The sequence below is a fragment of the Nelumbo nucifera genome, chromosome 1, assembly GCF_055504915.1.
Source record: "Nelumbo nucifera cultivar China Antique chromosome 1, China Antique-T2T, whole genome shotgun sequence".
NCBI lineage: Eukaryota > Viridiplantae > Streptophyta > Magnoliopsida > Proteales > Nelumbonaceae > Nelumbo > Nelumbo nucifera.
In genome coordinates, this window is record NC_142649.1 from 184,964,966 (window position 1) to 184,986,015 (window position 21,050).

The 21,050-nt window shown below is 39.0% G+C and overlaps 1 protein-coding gene across 1 annotated transcript; it reads right to left on the minus strand.

The window, feature by feature from the left end:
* Positions 1-957: 957 nt before the first annotated feature.
* On the minus strand, positions 958-3,866 carry LOC104596270 (putative pentatricopeptide repeat-containing protein At3g01580). Its single transcript, XM_010257350.2, has one exon. The coding sequence runs from the start codon at positions 3,436-3,438 to the stop codon at positions 1,390-1,392; it is 2,049 nt and encodes a 682-aa protein (XP_010255652.2). The 5' UTR covers positions 3,439-3,866; the 3' UTR covers positions 958-1,389.
* Positions 3,867-21,050: the final 17,184 nt, after the last annotated feature.

Here is a 21,050-nt window from a genome sequence, read left to right on the forward strand (position 1 = left end):
CCCCAGTCCCCAGGTGTCTCGTCTTCTTTTAAGTCTGAATAGGCGGTATCAGCCCATTTAAGATACTGGTTTCTTATTGAGTTCTCTGAGAAATCAATGAAGAATCTGTTTGATCTTGACCATTAAAATCAACGAAGGAGACCTTAAGTGGGTCCTTCGATTATTGACTGGAAGGCTCTATTATGATTATCTGATATATAAAATGACAACCCATGAAAATAATTTGTTCAATTGGCAAGAAGGCATCCAAGGCCAACAACACGGATTCTGGTTCTCTGCTTAAACTGTATCATATACATTACACAAACACAACCGGCTGGGCAATACATATATTTTCATTTTCGGGGCTTAAAACTCTGTTGTCTGCGGTCTGCGCTGAATTAAATCAATAATCTCTCATCTGCTTGTGGGAAGAAACACGATGTCTGAGCCTGACATTGATCTCTTCTTCATGGCATGGGTGTCATCTTTGAGCATGTTGTATAGGAAATGGTTTCAGGTTTCAGCTATACGAATGATGAATCCTATATGGAATTGGACCTTAACTAGACACAAGAAACAAGTCTCTAATTTCTCAAGGACAGGAGTAGCCTCGTCCCTGGGATAATGTCATCTGAAGTTTGAAGTTTCAGAACATTAGGTGAATTAAATCAGGATGCAGTGGAGTTGACCTAAGGCCCCATTCATTTTTCCCCCGGGTGGGTAAGTTACTTACTCACTTAGGGGATAGGTACCTATTTCTTTTTTCATGGTCCTATGTGAACGTGAAAAACAAACATGGGAAAAGCGGTCAATGGGAACCACAGTCCCACTCTCCCCCTTTCAGCTACCCAATTGCAGTTTGTAAAAGTTACAAGAATTATTATTGTTGTGTTTGGTACCATTGCTGTTTTCACCTGAAATGTTTTAGATTGATCAATACAAATGGGCATAAACTGTTATCTGAGGCTGTTCATGCTTAAAAAAGGTATAGTTTAAAAATGTATGTCTGGGATGCAATTTGTAGAAACTCAAATTGACATTTCTTGCTCTAGGGGGCTGATAATCATTCCACCAATTTGTATTGATCCACCAAAAACATTTCAAGGAGAAACAGCAATGGTACCAAGCACAACTTATGTAAGCTCAAAGTAACATGTCTTAGTATTAATAGGCAAGATGACATGTGAGGCATCTAGGCTCCTGAGTCTCAAATCAAAATTCATTATTCTTTTGGCTATGTTATTACTTCCCATTCTTAGAATGCGCCATTTGCCCTTCCAACAAGTTTGCATCAAATAGATGACAAATTTGTAAGATCTTCCTTCCAAATGCATGAGTTGCATTTTATTATCAGCAAAGATCAAATTTAAATAAGAAGATAACATACAAATTAAGATGCTGCAGTGATTATTTTGCTTCAACCATGCTATATCCTACTGTCTTTTTCAATCCCTTCTCCTTCACCAATCCCCACAGCCTCTCAGCATCTCTCCACCGACCATGCTCAGCATATAAATTTGACAAGATAACATGATAGCTAGTATTTTGTGGGTCCAAGCTTAGAAGGCGCTTGGCTGCAAATTCTACAACCTCAATCGGCCCCTGGCTTGATCTGCAACCAGAAAGGAGAGCACCCCAAATATTTGCATCAGGTTCCACTGGCATTCTGTAAACAAATTGAAGAGCTTCTTCAATATACCCTCGTCGGCTAAGCAAATCCACCATGCAAGCATAATGTGGAAGAGTAGGAGTTATGCCATACTTCTCTTCCATGCTAGAAAACCATCCCCAACCTTCATCTATTAAACCACAGTGAGCACAGGCAGACAATACAGAAATAAAAACAATGTCATTGGGCTTTGTCCCACACTGTAACATCTTAGAGAAAGTATCAAGGGCCTCTATACCACATCCATTTATCCCATACCCGTGTATCATTGAACTCCAACAGATAAGATCTTTTGTGGGAAGCCTGTCAAACAAAGTTTTTCCTTCACTTAGCTTCCCAAATTTGCAGTAAAAATCAATCAAGGCTGACATTATATATCCATTGGATGAATACCCAACTCTTATTACATGGGCATGGATGCTCTTCCCAGGCTCTTGAGCTCCTAGTGAGGCACATGCTTGCACCAAACTAACCAAAGTGATCTTGTTAGGCTTCATGTTTGCTAATTGCATCTGTTTGAATGTATCTACAGCACAGATAGAATAACCAGCTCGGGAATAGATGGCAATCATTGCACTCCAGGCAATAAGATCTTTGTGGTGGAGATGAGTAAATAAAACCGCTGCTAAACCCACCTTACCAAAGTCCGCATACATTCTTAAAAGAGAAGTTCCAATGGAAACAAAAGCCAAGAGCCCAGATTTTAGAACGAAGCAGTGTAATCCAAGCCCAAATTTAAATTGTTCCGACTGTGAGCATGCGACCAAAACATTCCGGACAGTGATTTCATTAGGTTTGACACAAGATGATACCATATTTATGAATAAATTCAATGCTTTTCTTGGAAATCCATTCTCTATAAAGCCACAGATGATGGTGTTCCAGGAGACTATATCCTTATGCACAATCCTATTGAAAATTAAAACTGAAACCTCCAAATTTCTGCATTTTGCATACATATCTACAAGTGAGTTTTGAACATTGGTTAACGATGAGAAAACCCTTTTAAAAGAATATCCATGAATCTCTTTGCCCAAAGACAGAGCACCAAGATTACCACAAGCAGGTAGAATGCTTACGATGCTCACATGATTGGGTTCTACACCAGCATATTGCATCTTTCGGAAAATTTCTATGGCTTCAACAAATTGCCGATTCTTTGAACATGCTGTAACCATTGCACTCCATAGAACCAAATCCTTCACCGGTATCGGATCAAAGAGTTGCCTTGCAATCACCATATCATGGAGTGAATATAATCCCAGCAGGGCTGTAACGATAGACAATTCTATCTCAAATCCGAGTTTAATCACAAATCCATGAATTCCTCGAATCATGTCTTCCGAACCTAATGTTCCAACAGCGCGAATCAGACTCAAAACCGTCACGTAGTTGGGCCTCTGATCATTTTGAAGCATTACTTTAAACAACCCTATAGCCTCCTCTTGGCGATCACTCTTAGCCAAGCAAGAAATAGTTGCTGTCCATTCGAATATGCTATGCGGTTTATTTCTAATAATTTCACCAAAGATTTGGCCAGGAACTTCAAATTCTGCACAGTGCTCGTGCGGAATGTCGTAACGCAAACTAGAGTTTGACTTCTGAGTAGGACCATTTCTTTCAGAAAAAACGTCCAACAGTTTGTGGGTGCTTTTGAAAAGGGAATCAAACGCCAAGTCGCTTGAGAAGGAGATGTGGGCTTTCCATGTTTTACCGAAACATGAAAGGAAGTTAAGAAACTGTCCGGTGGGTAGGAGAGAAATTAATGGAGAGCGGATAAAGATCATCAGAGAGAGAGAGTAGCCTTCTCAACTTGGTGCAACAATGCGTCTTGCCAGGACCTCTCCAGCAGAATGTCAGCTACGCCAGGTGGCCGCTCGAACAATTTGAAATTTGAATTAGGGTCCAGACTCCGGACCCCAGAATACTTCACTTACAGTGCTCGTGGCGAGGTTTGGTGTCCAACCCTCAGTGGAAAGTAAAATGTTTGGCGGCAACTTGCGGAGGAACTGAGGAAATTGAAACTGGATCTGCTTTTCCTGTAAACCCAATGAATGAAACACCACCTGTGATTTTCCTGTAAACCCAATGAATGCACACCACCTGTTGTTCCACGAATGATTTATACAGTATTTGAAATCGTGAGTATTTATTAAATAAATGCTGTTACATAGGTGCTGCCTACCATTGAGAAGTTTCATTTTAAGATTTTTCTTGATTTTCCAAATAAATAAATACAAAACGTTTATTTAATAAACATCCACGGTTATCAAGTCAAACCGTCCTCGTAATTAACACACTGGCATATTCCTATTTAAAAAATGAGAGAATCGTTTATTGGTAGCCCATGATTTATTTACTTTTATTATTTATCTTGTAATTTATGTAGCTCATGATATAAAAACCTAAAATTTGCATTTTTTTTATTCTCTTCCTATTTCTACTCTTCATCTCTTCTTCACCCTCTCTTCCTTCTACAAACCCTAAAACTGATATTTGAACTGAACCAAAGCAACTTGAATACTTCACAAAGGGTCAATATGCTCCAAACTCTAATTCAGTTATGTGTCATTGGGTAAGTCTTCATTCTACTTTGAATAGTAATAAATTTCAACAATATAAGTTTTTTTTTTTGCTTTTTTGATATTCTCATAGTCGGTGGTAACAAATAATGGGACTTGAATCCGCATATCTACTGAGACTACCCAACAAACAGACCAACTGAGCCACCACTCTTTTAGCTACTGTTACTCTTGACAAATAATTATTATATGAGTATTTTTGATAAAAAGAATTATTGTATGATTGTGTTAAGACTTTTGAAGTTCTTACATGACTTGGGTAGATTTTGGAGTTATCATTCCTATACTAGAAATACTTTGCTTATTCACTAAATTTGAAATTCTTATATTGGATCCTTTTTCACAGTACTGTTCTTCAACTTTTCACATTGAAAAGTATAGCAATCTGTCTCCAAGAGATGTTTATTTGAGCAACTTGTCACTGGGTATGATTACTTACGTGTGTCAATTGAATCGGATTTGGTCCAATCTGATCTAGTCCATTAAAAATGGATCAGGTCCAATCCAATCGGATGAATACTTTGGATCGATCCAATTCAATGTCTGAATCATTCAAATCTATTCAAATTAGTTTTAATTTAGATTTGTTCCAAGCCAAACTTGCCCATTGGCACTTGTATTCTTATCTTCTATCAATGGATTGGATATTTGTTCAATCTAACCTAATCCAATATAATGGATGAATCAGGTCCAATCCAATCCAATAAATATTTTGAACCATTAAGTTTGGACTAGGGGTATATATGGGTCAGGTTGATTCAGATGCAAGCTTTTTAACTAATTGAACTGACTTGGTTGAATAGATGAATAGGGAATAAAAACCGATCGATTATGAGGGAAAACTGATCCAAGCATGAAGGGTGGGTTTCTCGATTTGATAGTCAGTTTGTGGGGATTTAGAGTAGCCAAAGACCATATTTTCCTAAGAAATATGAAGATATAAGTGATTTGGGTCTACAAAGTGTGTCTATAGGCTGTTTAATATGCTGGCTCTTTATTGAAAAGATAAAAGCAGTTAAGTTTCTATTTTGGTGTACAAGTTTGTAACTTCAAAATCAATGCCAAAAGGTATGTAAAGTGGATTCCAACCACCCAAATATATCAATTTATATATTAAATCATGATCGCTTCAGTTCGGTTTCGATTTTCAAATTTATAAACTAAAACTGAACCGACCACTCAAGTTGTATATTTTATCCACCCGAAACTGACCAATAACCTTGAAAAACCGACCAGATCGGGTTGGATGGGGCTGGTTTAGTCAATTTGACTGTCTTTGTGAACAACCCTAATCTAGAGTGGGCGAATTCAATATATCTTATTGATTTGTTCAATCCGTCAAAATTGATTTTGATTTGAACAGGGTCCAACCTAAAACCAGTCCATTAGCACCCCTAGGTTGATACATCAACAGTTCTTTTATTTAAGTTTATGAGAGCAATGCTTGTAGAAGTAAGCTTTTGCTTGAACGACAGGCCTAAGTAAACAGATTAAACAAAGAAACAAGGATATATTACAGTAGTTAAACTCCAGTTGAGGACATGAGGTCATGGCTTCGGGTATTGTAGGAAGACGAGTAAGTTAGAGTTTGGGGAAAAAAGACGGTTAGGAAGTAGAAGAGCAAAAAACAGGGGAGGAAATCGTTGTGTTAAGAAATAAGAAATTAAAAAAATAAACAAAAAAAAGTAAATAATACCCATTACTAAGGAGTTCAAATTAGCCCCTCATAACGTCTCACAGTACATCCCCACCGTGTATTAGGTATATCTTCCAATGATAATCTCAAAAATGATGATGTCATCATCGGGAGATGTTCTTAATACATGGCGGGAATGTGCTACAGGACGTTGTGGGGGGGTTGATTTGGTCTCATTACTAAGTTTTACAGGGGCTTTGTTAAGTATAATACACATGGGAAGATCACACATGTGCAAGAAACACGTGGCGGTCATTCATTGGGTTTACAGCAAAGTCCATAGCTATAAGTCTACAGCAGATCCGACTCCAAGCAAATTATGTCATTTGTGAAAAAGCTTTGGGTTGGGTTGTTGAGATCGGAGAGGACCGGAGAGTATGATACAATGCTTATACTACCATGGTATGACTTGAATTATTTTTAGGGTAAAATATAAAAACCTCTCCTGAATTTTCTGACAATCATAATAACCTCCCTTATAGTTCCATTTTAACAAATACCTCTCCTGAACTTTTGAGAAACTCAACAAAAACCTTCATTTCGTCACTGTCCTAGACGGAAAACGTTAGATTGATGCACCAGTTTTTTCCAAATATCCATTCTACCATTTTATAAATTATTTTACATACAAAATTACTAAAATAATCCCATTTTAACTCAACAAAAAAATATATTTCAGTAATTTTGAATGTTAAATTACTGAAATGATCGTTAAAAGAGGTTTTTGTTGAGTTAAAATGGGGTTATTTCAATAATTTTGTATGTAAAATAATTTATAAAAGGGTAGAATAGGTATTTGGAAAAAAAACTGGTGCATCAATCTAACATTTTCCATCTGGGACAATGACGGAAGGGAAGTTTTTGTTGAGTTTCTCAAAAGTTCAAGAGAGGTATTTGTTAAAATGACACTATAGGGGAGGTTTTTATGATTGTCAAAAACTTTAAGGGAGATTTTTTGTATTTTACCCTTATTTTTATATTACTTTTTCAGAATGTGGCTCACACTGGAAAGAGGAGACTGGATTTTCTCCTCATGGAGCATGCCTCACACCAACCTCACATTGGAAATATCTGCCATTCTTGTATATTATCATTTATGAGAGGAATTTCCAATGTATGATACCAATGTGCTCTGAGGTTGGTGTGAGGCATTGTCTGTGAGGAGTAAATCAAAATTCTCTAAACTACTTTTCTGCCTAGAGAGAAAGATGATAAAATTAAGGGTTTTTAGTAAATAAGGGCAATTTTTTGTCTTGAATATCAATAAAAGATAATATGTTTATAAAATAACAAAAATAAGGTAACTTTTTATAAAAAATATAAAAAACGGGCAAGACACTGTTCATCGTCTTCCTCTGCTCTTATTCATCCGAATACACTGTTCATGCGAGAGGCGGAGCAGGGCACAGGCAGCGTTATCCTTTACGGTTGCTGTTCTGGTCTTGAAGCTGAGAAGAGGTTCAGAATCGCAATGACACCGTTCTCTTGAAGTTCTGCATCACATCGGGTTTGAGGTTTTCTCTCTCTTTTAGTTTCTCCCTGGATTCGATGTTGTTGTAGAGGGGAAGATTGAAGAGGAAAAATGAAGCTTTGACTTCTTGAGCGGGTCTCCGTCTCTCATGGTGTCGCTCACACCAGGCGTGTTGCTGAAGCTCTTACAGCACGCGAGTAACAAAGAGGTGAAGGTCGTTGGTGAGCACCGCTAGATGCTCTTGCAGGTATCGAGATCGTGGAAAAGTAGAGAATTCTTCTTGAAGGTTTCAGACGAGGACATCGATTTGATCTTCAACGATAAGATCCATCTCGGGCAGTTTGTTCACATTGCTCGGCTTGACTCTGGATCGCCCGTTCCATTGCTTCGTGGTGTTAAGCCTATGCCGAAGAGGCTCTTGAAACCGAGCATCAGAAGAGGAGATAAGAGAGATTAGAGGCCTTACAGCCCCAGCACGAGCAATCTTGAGGCGGTTTTCCTACTTGTTCTAGGCAAGGAGTTTAAGATCCATGGCCGCCTAGTGTGAGAGAGCAAAGAACGAAGGGGGAATTGTTCATCGTCTTCTACCTCTGTATTCATCCAAATATTCGATGATATTTTTCAAAACAATCACAGAGGCAGAGGAAGAGGAAGACGATGAACAGTGACATTGCCCTTGATGTTTTTCAAAAAAAATTACTTTATTTTTGTTATTTTATAAAAATATTTTCTTTTATTGATATTCAGGGCATCTGCTAGAAACCCTAAAATTAATGGGACAAAGATGTCCATTAAACAAATTTTAAAAACAAAATGATACATGAATAAAATGACAGTAGAAAAAACTTGCTTGTAGAAAAAAAATACACATAAATGTATTTGCTTGGGTAAAGTAGGTAACTTACGTAGAAATGGATGGGGACTATATATAATGTCCATGATAGGCCCAGGATTTATATGTTTCCAAAATGTAAGGCAGTAAAATTGTAAGGCTAGTAGGCTATGTTTAAGAACTTTTCCTTCAGGCTATGTTTGGTCTGAAGGAAAAAGTAGGGAAGGGAAAGGAAAGGAAAGGAAAGGAAAGGCAAGGAAACCTTTACAAACTTTGTATAGGTTTTGATATCTTTCTCTTCCTTTCTCTACCTTTTCCTTCAAACTAAACATAGCCTTAACTTTTTTATTTCCCTCTAGTTTTCCATCAACCAAACATAGCCTAAGTATACTCCCAATAATGTCCTAATGTGTTGTTTGTAGGTTATTTGGTAACATGAAATAAATCGATAAAATAAAGAGAAAAGATAAAAGAAATGCTTGTTTAGGGGGTATTTGACAAAGTGTATGATTTTGTTTTGAGAACAAAAAAAAAAAAAAAAAAAAAAAAAGAAAACGAAAAGAAAACAAAAAATGCTCTAGTTATTGTTTTGAAAAGCGAAAACAAGACATTTTGTTTCCGAAAACAAATCATATCTTCTAAATATGTTTCCTAAAACAAAAACAAAAGTATCACACCTTAAACATTTGGAAAAAAAAAAACTATACACAACCAAGAATATGTTTATACTTTTTGTTTTGTGAAACAATCCACCTTCAAATCAGATGGTTTTTATCTGTTTTTGGAACTCACAATTCACAACAAGAAAAAAACAATTTAAGTTGAAGAATGATCCCTTGGTATCTTTTGTTTGTCCCCAAAACAGTTTTATCAGGGTTTATAGTAAGACATATAAATAGACAAATCCATATAAGCTAATTCTCTCAACATTTTTGGTAGTTTTGTAGCTAATGATTATGCTGGTTTTGGTATTTTGATCCTTGGTTGAGACAGTTCTTTCTTAGCAGCTAAAGACATTTCAGATCACCCTCGTTCTGAAATTTTTTTTCAGAAGCTTTTGCTGTGTTTCAAGGTATTCAATCCTTTCGTGGGCTGGCGTTATCTTCCATCGTCTGTGTGCACTGCAATTGTAGGCCTCTCCTTCAATCTACTTAAGGAGTCTCAGATTCTGTTGACCACTCTATTTGGTTTTTGCTTCAGGACATTGGAAGTGAGCTTCACTTTTTTGTTGGTGTTGCCTGGGTTTTTATGGGTAGAGCTGAAAATTTTGTGGCCCACTCTTTTAACTGCTAGAACTAGCCCTAAAGGAGTCAGGTTCCAGCATGCTCCTTCTTGGCTTTCAGGCCTTTTGATTTTGTTGGTTTTCGGTCTATATCCAGAAACTGTTGTTTGCCTTCTATCAGTATTGACTGAATTTGCTTTTTTACCCCAAAGAAACACACACACACATCAAGAGAGATGCTAGAGTCCATGCAAGACCCTGAAACTCCCATTGAATTGGACCAATTCAGACTTAATGGTCCAAAGTATTTATTGGATTGCATTGCACCTGGTTCATCCATAATGGATTTATATTGGATTGGATTAGATTAAACCAATATCTAGTCCATTGATAGAAGATAAAAATATAAGTGTCAATGGACCAAGTTTGGGTTGAAACCAATCTAAATTAAAATCAATTTGAACAGGTTGGTCGTCTAGACATTGAATTGGAGTGATCCAAAATGGTCCAAAATGTTCATTGGATTGAATTGGACCTGATTCATCTGTAATGGACTCGTATTAGATCGAATCGAAACCAAGTACCACCTTCTTGGACAGCAAGCAGCTGAGCGACCAGTATTAACCTTCTTCACTCGAGTATTCAGTGGTGATTGGAAATGGCAAGAAAAAAAAGGTAATTCACTTCTCAGTCTACCACTCCTCTATCATTATATCAACCTTCTACATGTACTGTATTTGATGGTAGATGGGCAATAGATTCAAAACGCTGAAACCTGAAAGTTCAAACATGTAACTAAAGTGAGATTAAATACAGTCCTTTGTGATTGATGAAGATGGTGTTTGATATCCAAGTAGCTTTTGGAAGAAACGGTGCCAGTTCAGTATTGGAGATGCCTTTAACAAAAAATGCTTAAAAAGTTATTTGGTTGAGCCATTTATCTCTCGAAAATCGTGTGAACCGTTTATTTAAAAAACATCAATTTTGACGTTTTTCATTTTTAAGACCAAATTTTCACTATTTGGCTTATATGGCGTTTAGTGGTGCCTAATGGAGTTGAGGTGTAAAAAAGTTGTACAAAACGTTTAAAGCAGATTTTGACTCATTTTTCAAGACAAAATCATACAAAACGTTTATCTTATAAATGCCATCGATACCAAACAACCTCGAAGTTTCCCTGCTTCTATCTTATCTGAATGCATTCCTCTGTTAATATTGGGGAAAATCGTAATGCATATTTTATGTATATTTATTTTTATAAATATAATATATTATTATTATTTATTATTTTATTTATGACATCATGAGTTATTAACTGTAAAACCAGAGGCAAAAGAGGTTTAAATTTAATGATCGTGTGATGTACTTGTTCAAATCAAGACAATATATATGTTGTACATATGATATTTTATTTAACTTTTATGACATGCAATAAAATCAAGACAAATGTTTTAAAACAGAGACTGATTATTGGACGTAAAATTTTTCATATTGATATTTTTGTTATTATTCCTTTATCTTTTGTTTTATTGACTGTGGAAGCTTTCATTTTCACCCATTCAAAATTTTTTTGACATAAATGGCAGGAATACAAAGCTTTCTTCATTAAGGGGGCAAAAACATGATTCAAAAGTCTCGTCTTGAACAAAGTTTCTACTCATTTTTTCCTTGATGCAAACGGAGTCCCAGACTTTGTTTCACTATGAGACGCGCGCGGTTTTCAGTCTGAAATATTTTCAGTTTTGTTTTTGCCCCGCTCTCGTTGAGTCTGATATATGGATACAAATGCAACTTCAAGATGCATCATTTTAAAGGCGAAGTCTCCACTTGATTTAAGATGCCAAGCTATGTAACAGTATCAGGCCCATATTGGGACTTGAGAGTGTTTATTGGCCTTTGATAAATAAGTCCAAATAAATGCTTATCCGTGGAAATAAACTTGTTTTCAATAAACACTGTTTTCAATAAACACTTAAGCACTCAAGAAAGGTGTTAATGTTAGCTAATTGATATGTAATACTCCTATTATTTAGCTATGGTCTTGCAGTACCCTTAAGTTTTCTGACAATTGACTAGTTCTACCCCTGTCGTTAATACCATTAATATTCCATCGAAATTCATATATAATTTTTTTTTTCAAAACCCAATTTTGCCCTTCATCCCTCTCCCTTCTTCACCATCCCTCCATTCTCAGAGGCGGTGGTGATGCTGGTGGAGGCTATGGATCTGGCAGTGGTGGAAGCTATGGAATTGGCGATGGTAGTGGCTATGCAGGTGCTACTAGCGGGGGCTATGGAGGTAGTGGTGGCGGCGGGGGTTATAGAGGCAGTGGTGGCGGTGGTGGAGATTATGGAGGAAGTGGTGGTGGTGGTGGTGGAGGTTATGGGAGTGGCGGTGGGGGTGGAAATTATGGCTTTCACAGGATGGTGGTGGAGGTTGCAGCGATTCAAAATCCTCTCAAGAATAGATGATGGAGGCCCATCTCACTCCTAGGGGCGGCACCTCCTAGGATAAGGCCAAGAGTCCAAGATAAGCCAATGAAGGATAATTCAAGATCCATCAAGACTCTTCCAAGACTCCAAGACTTATCAAGAATCCAAGCTTATCAAGACTCTTCCAAGATAATTCAAGAATTCAAGAATTATCAAAATTCAAGAATTCAAGATCCATCAAGAATTCAAGAATTCTAGATAATCCAAGATTCATGCATGGAGAAGATCAAGGGAGATCGGACGGTGGAAGATCAAGCCCAAGAATTCCAAGAGGGTTCGACCTTATCAAGACAGCCCAAGAAGATCAAGATCAAGATCAAGATTCATGTTCTTTCCTATTTCTTTTACAATTCCCAAATGTATTATAAATACTGCTATTTTCCCAAAGTTATTAATCAATTTCATACTTCAGATTTCAGAATTTCTTCAAGTTCTCTTCTTCCTATTTTCGCCACCTTTTCTCTCTCCTAGAGAAATCGTGTTATTCGCTAGGTGCTAGCGAACGCCCGGTGCTTGCATAGCCAGCTCCAGTTCTCATTGCTTTCACGCTGCGTCAGGTGGTATCAGAGCAGGGAATTCGCCCAGTCATGTCCAACCCAGACGGTAGCAGTCGCAACCCACCCCGTGACGGAGATCAGGGGTTCCCAGCTGTTTGGAGAGCAATCGAAGAGCAGCGTACAACCACACGCAACATCGAACGGCAGTTGGCAGAGGTGACTGAACAACTGCAAACCTTGTTACGGGAGGTTGTCCCACGAATCCGAGACAATCCACAGCAGATTGCAGGAGACGACCACGACAGACCACCCGTCGCTACTGCGTCCCGACGCCCAGTTCTTGACGACGACAGTGATGACGATTTCGAATTTGGTGGTGCTCCAGTTCTTCCCAGCAACGACAGAAATGGTAGAAATTGGCACAATTAAGGTATTTTCAACCCTCGTAGGAATAATGATGAATTTAAACTCAAGGTAAATATTCCTACTTTTAGTGGAGATCTTGGTATAGAGGGACTTTTGGATTGGATCACAGAAGTCGATAGGTTCTTTGATTACATGGAAATACCAGAGGAACGAAGGGTAAAATTAGTAGCTTTCCGATTAAAGGGAGGCGCATCTGTTTGGTGGGAACAGATGAGAGAGACCCGGATGAGAGAAGGAAGGGGTCCTGTTCGAACCTGGAGGCGCATGAAACAATTAATCAGAGGTAGATTTTTACCTCCTGACTATGAACAATATATGTTTCAATCTTATCAGAGGTGTGCATAGGGTTCTCGTAGTGTTAATGAATATACATCTGAATTTTTGAGATTAGCTGAAAGAAATCAATTATCTAAAAGTGATAACCAGCAGGCAGCCCGTTATCTAAGCGGTTTAAGACCGTCTATCAGAGATAAATTTGGTGTACAGATGGTTCTTAGTGTGCAGGAAGCAAGGAACCTAGCCTTGAAAGCAGAATTAATGTTCCAGGACAAGGCACGCAGTGATAATTATCGCCGGTACAGCGGGAGCGACAACAGATCGGCAACTGTCGACAGGAACAAATCAGTTCTGGCAGTACAACCTTCTCACCCGGCAAGTACAAGTAACGCCGGTAAGGCTACTACAGGAGGACATACTTGAGGTAATCCTTCCAACCCTCCTAAACCCAGTAACCCTTATGCAAGGCCTGCTCCTATTAAATGTTTTAAATGTAATGAGGTTGGACATAGATCCAGTGACTGTCCCAGGAGGAAGGCAGTTAATGTGGTAGAAAGGGAGGAGGAAGAAGATATTGAGGAAGAAGTATATTGTGGACCTGATGGGGAGGATGAAGAGGGTCCATATGAACATGAGGAGTATACTTGTGTGGTAAGAAAATTAATGTTGTCCTAGAAAAATAAGGATACTTCTCAAAGGCACAGATTATTTCGTACCAGATGTACTGTCAAGGGAAAATTATTTAATTTAATTATTGACAGTGGTAGTCAGGAAAATATTATTTGCAGGGATGTCATCCAACAGTTACAGCTGATTCCTGAAAAACATCCCAACCCATACACAATTGGGTGGATCAAGGAAGGAGGCGGCGTACGAGTGGAAGAACGCTGCAAGGTACCTTTTTCAATTGGTAAGTACCATGATGAAGCATATTGTGATATTGTAGATATGGATGCTTGCCATATTTTGTTAGGGAGGCCTTGGCAATTTGATACAGATGCAAGGCATATGGGTAGGAAGAATACCTACCAACTTGAAAAAGAAGGTACGCGTTATACTTTGTTACCCATAGCAGAAAAAAATATTACAAATACTCCAAAGGCACATGAGAAAAATTTCCTTACCATCACCCATCATCATGCTGAATTTGTTAAAGAATGTAAGGATACTCATGAGATACATTTGTTAGTCGTAAAAGGAGAAGATGTTAATGATAAAAATACAATTCCAGCTGAAATACAGGGACTACTGGATGAATTTAATGATGTAGTTCCAAAGGAGTTACCAAATGAACTCCCTCCCATGAGAGATATACATCACCATATTGATTTTGTTCCAGGTGCTAGTCTACCTAACCTCCCACATTACAGGATGAGTCCCAAGGAGAATGAAATTTTACGAGAAAAGGTAGAAGAATTATTGAAAAAGGGACACATTCAAATCAGCATGAGTCCTTGTGCAGTACCTGCCTTATTAACACCTAAGAAGGATGGTAGTTGGAGAATGTGTGTCGACAGTAGGGCCATTAACAAGATCACCATTGGGTACAAATTTCCCATTCCTAAGCTGGACGACATGCTGGACCAACTAAGCGGAGCTGTAGTTTTCTCAAAAATAGATCTCATGAGTGGATATCATCAAATCAGGATCCGCCCCGGAGATGAATGGAAGACAGCCTTCAAGACTAGAGATGGCTTGTTCGAGTGGTTGGTCATGCCCTTTGGACTAACCAACGCACCCAACACTTTCATGAGGCTGATGAACCAGGTATTGCGCCCCTTCATTGGTAAATTTGTGGTAGTCTATTTTGATGATATTTTGATATACAGTAAATCTATCACTGATCATGTGGGACATATAAGGGAGGTCCTGAAAACATTGAGGGAAAATAAATTATATGCTAATTTAAAGAAATGCATCTTTATGAATGATAATTTATTATTCCTGGGATTTATTATAAGCAAGGATGGTGTGAAAGTAGATGAGGAAAAGGTGAAAGCCATTAGGGGGTGGCCGACCCCATCCACTGTCACAGATGTCAGGAGATTTCATGGGTTGGCAACCTTCTATAGGCGTTTTATTAAGAATTTTAGTAGTATCATGGCTCCCATTACTAAATGCTTGAAAAAGGGGAAATTTCAATGGGGGGAAGAACAAGAGCAAAGTTTTGCTCTCATAAAAGAAAGGTTATGTACTGCTCCTGTTCTTGCCTTACCAGACTTCAACAAATTGTTTGAAGTTGAATGTGACGCCAGTGGAGTTGGCATAGGGGCTGTATTGTCCCAAGAGAAAAGGCCCATTGCTTTCTTTAGTGAAAAATTATGTGAAACCAGGAGAAAGTGGTCTACCTATGACAAGGAATTTTATGCTGTGATAAGAGCCTTGAAAACATGGGAACACTATTTAATTGCAAAAGAATTTGTTCTCTATACTGACCACCAGGCCCTAAAATATCTTAGTGGGCAAAAGCAATTAAGGAGTGATTTATATGCCAGATGGTCTGCTTTTCTAGACAAGTTCCCATATAAAATTGTGTATAAGACAGGACAACAAAATAAAGTGGCTGATGCACTTAGTAGGCGTGTAGCTCTCATCAAGACTCTCAGCGTTGAGATTGTGGGTTTTGAGTGCCTAAAAGACTTATATGCCCAAGATGAAGACTTCCAACAGGTATGAGAGAAATGTGTGAATAAGCAGTCAGCAGAAGACTTCTTTATTTATGATGGGTTCCTTATGAAAGGGGAACAGTTGTGTATCCCTTGCATCTCCCTCCACGAAAAGATCATCAGGGATTTGCATGGGGGTGGACTAGCAGGACACTTGGGAAGGGACAAAACAATAGAAGTTGTTAAGGGGCGATATTACTGGCCGAAATTGAGAAGGGACGTCTCTACCATCGTAAGCAGGTGCTATGTTTGTCAGACAGCTAAGGGACAAACCCAGAACACAGGTCTCTACATGCCCCTGCCTGTTCCTACTGCTATATGGGAAGACTTGTCCATGGACTTTGTGCTAGGCTTGCCAAAGACCCAGAGAAACATGGACTCCATCTTCGTGGTGGTTGATAGGTTCTCAAAAATGGCTCACTTCCTCCCATGCAAGAAAACAGCAGATGCATCCGCAACAGCCAAGTTATTTTTCAGGGAGATTGTTCGCTTACATGGGGTACCCAAGACCATCACTTCAGATCGTGACACACGGTTCCTCAGTCACTTTTGGATGACCCTGTGGAGGTTGTTTGATTCATCACTTAATTTCAGCAGTACAACCCATCCGCAGACAGATGGACAAACAGAAGTGGTAAATCGAACCTTAGGGAATTTAATTCGCAGCATATGCCGGGAACGGCCGAAACAGTGGGATTTTGCCATAGCCCAGGCTGAGTTTGCCTATAACAATGCAGTGCATAGTTCTACAGGCAGATCCCCATTCTCCATCGTGTACATGAAGGTCCCTAACCATGCACTGGATTTAGTGAAATTACCCAAGGTACCCAGCGCCAGTATCTCAGCAGAGCAGATGGCAGAACAAATCCGGTCCGTCCAAGACGCCGTGAAGCAGAAGCTAGAGCAATCCAACGCCAAGTACAAGATGGCCGCAGACAAGCATCGCCGACCTCAAGTGTTTGATGTAGGTGATGAGGTTATGGTCTTCTTAAGGAAGGAAAGAATTCCCGTAGGTACCTACAACAAGTTGAAGCCTCGGAAGTATGACCCATACAAGATTATGAAGAAGATTAATGATAATGCCTATATAGTGGACCTACCAGATCATATGGGTATATCCAAGACCTTTAACGTTGCTGACCTTCACCGGTACCTGCCAGAGATAACACTTGCCTATCCTCGTCACGACCCGGGGTCGAGTCCTCTCCAAGTGGGGGAGAATGATGGAGGCCCATCCCAAGGCCCATCTCACTCCTAGGGGCGGCAGCTCCTAGGATAAGGCCAAGAGTCCAAGATAAGCCAAGGAAGGATAATTCAAGATCCATCAAGACTCTTCCAAGACTCCAAGACTTATCAAGAATCCAAGCTTATCAAGACTCTTCCAAGATAATTCAAGAATTCAAGAATTCAAGATCCATCAAGAATTCAAGAATTCTAGATAATCCAAGATTCATGCATGGAGAAGATCAAGGGAGATCGGACAGTGGAAGATCAAGCCCAAGATTTCCAAGAGGGTTCGACCTTATCAAGACAGCCCAAGAAGATCAAGATCAAGATCAAGATCAAGATCAAGATCAAGATTCATGTTCTTTCCTAGTTCTTTTACAATTCCCAAATGTATTATAAATACTGCTATTTTCCCAAAGTTATTAATCAATTTCATACTTCAGATTTCAGAATTTCTTCAAGTTCTCTTCTTCCTATTTTCGCCACCTTTTCTCTCTCCTAGAGAAATCGTGTTATTCGCTAGGTGCTAGCGAACGCCCGGTGCTTGCATAGCCAGCTCCGGTTCTCATTGCTTCCATGCTGCATCAATAGAGAGGAGCACCGTCGCCTTCGCCAGTGATGCTTGTCACTGCAATTTTTGGACGGCAATGCGATGGTGAGAAAGGTTGGAGATCTCAAATTTGCAAGGAGAATCCACATCTGAGATAAGGCCCGTCATCTGCCGCTTCAATGTAGGTACTCACTATCCATCTGAGATCTGCTAGGAGAACCCAAATCTCAAATCTGTATGGAGAACCCAAATCTGAGATCTGGCTCATCGTCTGCCGCTTCAATGTAGGTACTCACCGTCCATCTGAGATCTGCAAGGAGAACCCAGATCTGAGATCTGGCCCATCGTCCGCCACTTCAATGTAGGTACTCACTGTCCATCTAAGATCTTCAAGGAGAACCCAGAAAGTCACCTATGGTTCGTGTCAAGACGAAGAACCCATAGTATACAACACTAGCAACTTTCTGGAGTTCTCCGACAGCGCTACAGCGTCGATGTTGAGTATACAACATCGTCAGTTTTGGTTTTATACCCGTATCTCCATTGTTTGTCAGCGCCGGCACCGCCTTTGGTGCCGATGCACCCCCATCCCACCCCTCGGCTTGCACGTCCAACCAATATCTCTGTTATTCAAAAAAAGAAAAAATAGACTTTTTTCATCTCTATGAGAGAGAAAAGGGAGGGAAGAGAGCAGAGGGGATTACAAAGAGTTGTAGAGCTTTATTTGCAGCCCTTTCATGGTGTTTTTCATTTAGCTTAGGAGCTCAACGGAGTGACGAGATTTTAACTGTTCATCATCTTTGTTAGCTTAGGAGCTCAACGGAGGGTTGATCTTGATAAAAATGTTAATTTGGGAACCGATTTGGTGTTGATGAAGAAGAATATCTCTTTGTTAGCTCGGGAGCTCAACGAAGGGTTGAAAGAATGTCTACGATGACGCCAATGGTAGTTCTTTGTTCACTGTCGAGAAGACCATGAACAAAAATGAAGATGGATGAAGGATAAGCAGAGGAAGAAGGAGAAAGAGAATAAGAAGAGGGGATGGAATTTGAGGAATAGTGGAAGGCAAATTTGACATTTCGTTTCCTTTGTTAACACTTAACAGCAATGACAATAGCTAAACAGTAGGGGTGCCACATGTCAATTAGCTAAATAATAGGGGTAGTTTAAGAGATTTACCCTATTTTTGAATACTTATTGAAAAAAGTACTTGTTGTTTTCTGAACCACCTTGGCCAACCACGTAACTTTTAAAATACATATGCTACCCCTTTTGCACTTTTTCATCGAGTAAGCACTTATTTTAACAATATACACTCCCAAGCATGAGCTGGGATGTATTTATTATAATAGAAAATTGTCTAAAACCCACCATCACTTTTTATGAATTCTCTTAAACTCACCATAACTTTTCAAAACATTCAAAACTCACCATGCTAGTGAGATAACAGTAATTTGACTAATGGACATAGTAGTCGTACAAAACTACAGAGACTCTTTAGGTTTTGAACAAAAAATAAAAGAGAAGGAGAAAAAGAGAAGAAGAGAAGAAGAGAAGAAGAGAAGAAGAGAGATAGAGAAAAAGCACTCGTGGAAGAAGCTTTGAAAGAAGAGAATGGTTGGAGTGCTTAAAACAGCCGTCCCACTCCTTAATTTATATACATGGTTTCCTAATTGTAAAAGAACTTCAATGCTTACATGGCAATAAAAGATAAGATTAAAATAAAACTAATCATAGATAAGATAGAATAACTAATCCTAGATAAGATAGAATAAAACTTATCCTTATCCTACTAGGAAAGCTGATCCTAATCAATTAAATCTAAGTACATCTTAGGGTGTCACACAAATACTCTTAATGTGGGGTCTACAGTTTCCTACACTCCCCCTCAAGTTGAGTAGTAGATATTTGTCATTCCCAACTTGCATAGATCTTCTTCTAACTTTTTTCTTGAAACAGCCTTGGTGAGAAGGTCTGCAAGCTGCATGTTGGATGTGATGTAGGGAAGGCATACTTCTTGAGATGTAACCCTTTCTCTGATAAAATGCTGGTCCACTTCGATATGCTTAGTTATGTCGTGTTGTACTGGATTATGGGCTATATTGATGGTAGCCTGATTATCATAGTACAACATTAGGGGTTTCTCATAAACAAATACCTAATTCCTCTAGTAATGACCTCAACCATGGAATCTCAGCCACACCATTTGCCATGGACCTATATTCAGCTTCAACACTTGAATGAGAAACAACACTTTGTTTCTTACTCTTCCAGGAGACCAGATTACCTCCAACAAAGGCACAATATCTAGAGGTAGATCTTCGGTCATCAACACACCTAGCCCAATCAGCATCTGTGTAGACTTCTATCTTCATGTGGTCATTTTTCTTGAACAAAATGCCTCTGCCTGGGGACCTCTTCAAATATGCTAATATCCTTTCAATCGCAAGGAGGTGAGTAGTTCTAGGAGAGTGCATATACTGACTAACTACACTGACTGCATAACTGATGTCAGGTCTTGTGAGGCAAAGATAGAGAAGCTTTCCAACTAACCGTTGAAACATAACTTTATCTTCAATAGGCTCTCCACCCTCTGCACTAATCCTGTGGTTCTGTTCAATAGGTGTGTCCGTAGGCTTAACTCCCAACTTTCCTGTTTCTTCTAGCAGATCAAGAACATACTTTCGTTGAGAGACAAAAATCCCATGCTTGGATCTAGCTACCTCAATGCCCAAGAAGTATTGTAGTTCCCCCAGATCTTTTACCTCCAACTCTTGATGAAGGAGTTGCTTAAGAGACTCAATTTCACTAGTATCACTCTTGGTTACTACAATATCGTCCACATACATGGCAAGCAAGGTTACGGAGGAATCCACTCTCTTAATAAACAAGGTGTGGTCTGACTGAGCCTGCACATATATGAACCTATCAAGGGCTTGTCTAAATCTGTCAAACCATGCTCCGTGGGACTGTTTTAGTCCATTTAGAGCTTTGTTCAACCGAAAAACCTTTCCTATCTCCGTACCATAAAATCCTAGAGGCAACTGCATGTAAACTTCTTCCTGCAAGTCTCCATTGAGAAAGACATTTTTAACATCCATTTGATACAACGACCAAGAGTGACTGACTAGCTACAAGAGATAATAGTACTTTGATAGTGGTCATCTTTTCTATTGGTGCAAAAGTTTCTAAGTAGTCAACACCATATGTTTGAGTAAATCCTTTTGCAAGTAATCGGGCCTTATACATTTCAGCAGAACCATCAGCATTATGTTTCACAGTGAATACCCATCTACATCCAACCAGTTTCTTTCCTTTAGGTTGATCAACTATCTCCTAGGTATTGTTTCTGATGAGGGCGTCCATTTCTACTTTTATTGCATATTTCCATTCTGGTACTTCCAATGCTTTCTGTATTGTTCTAGGAATGGGAATATCAGCAATGGATGCAAGAAAAGACTT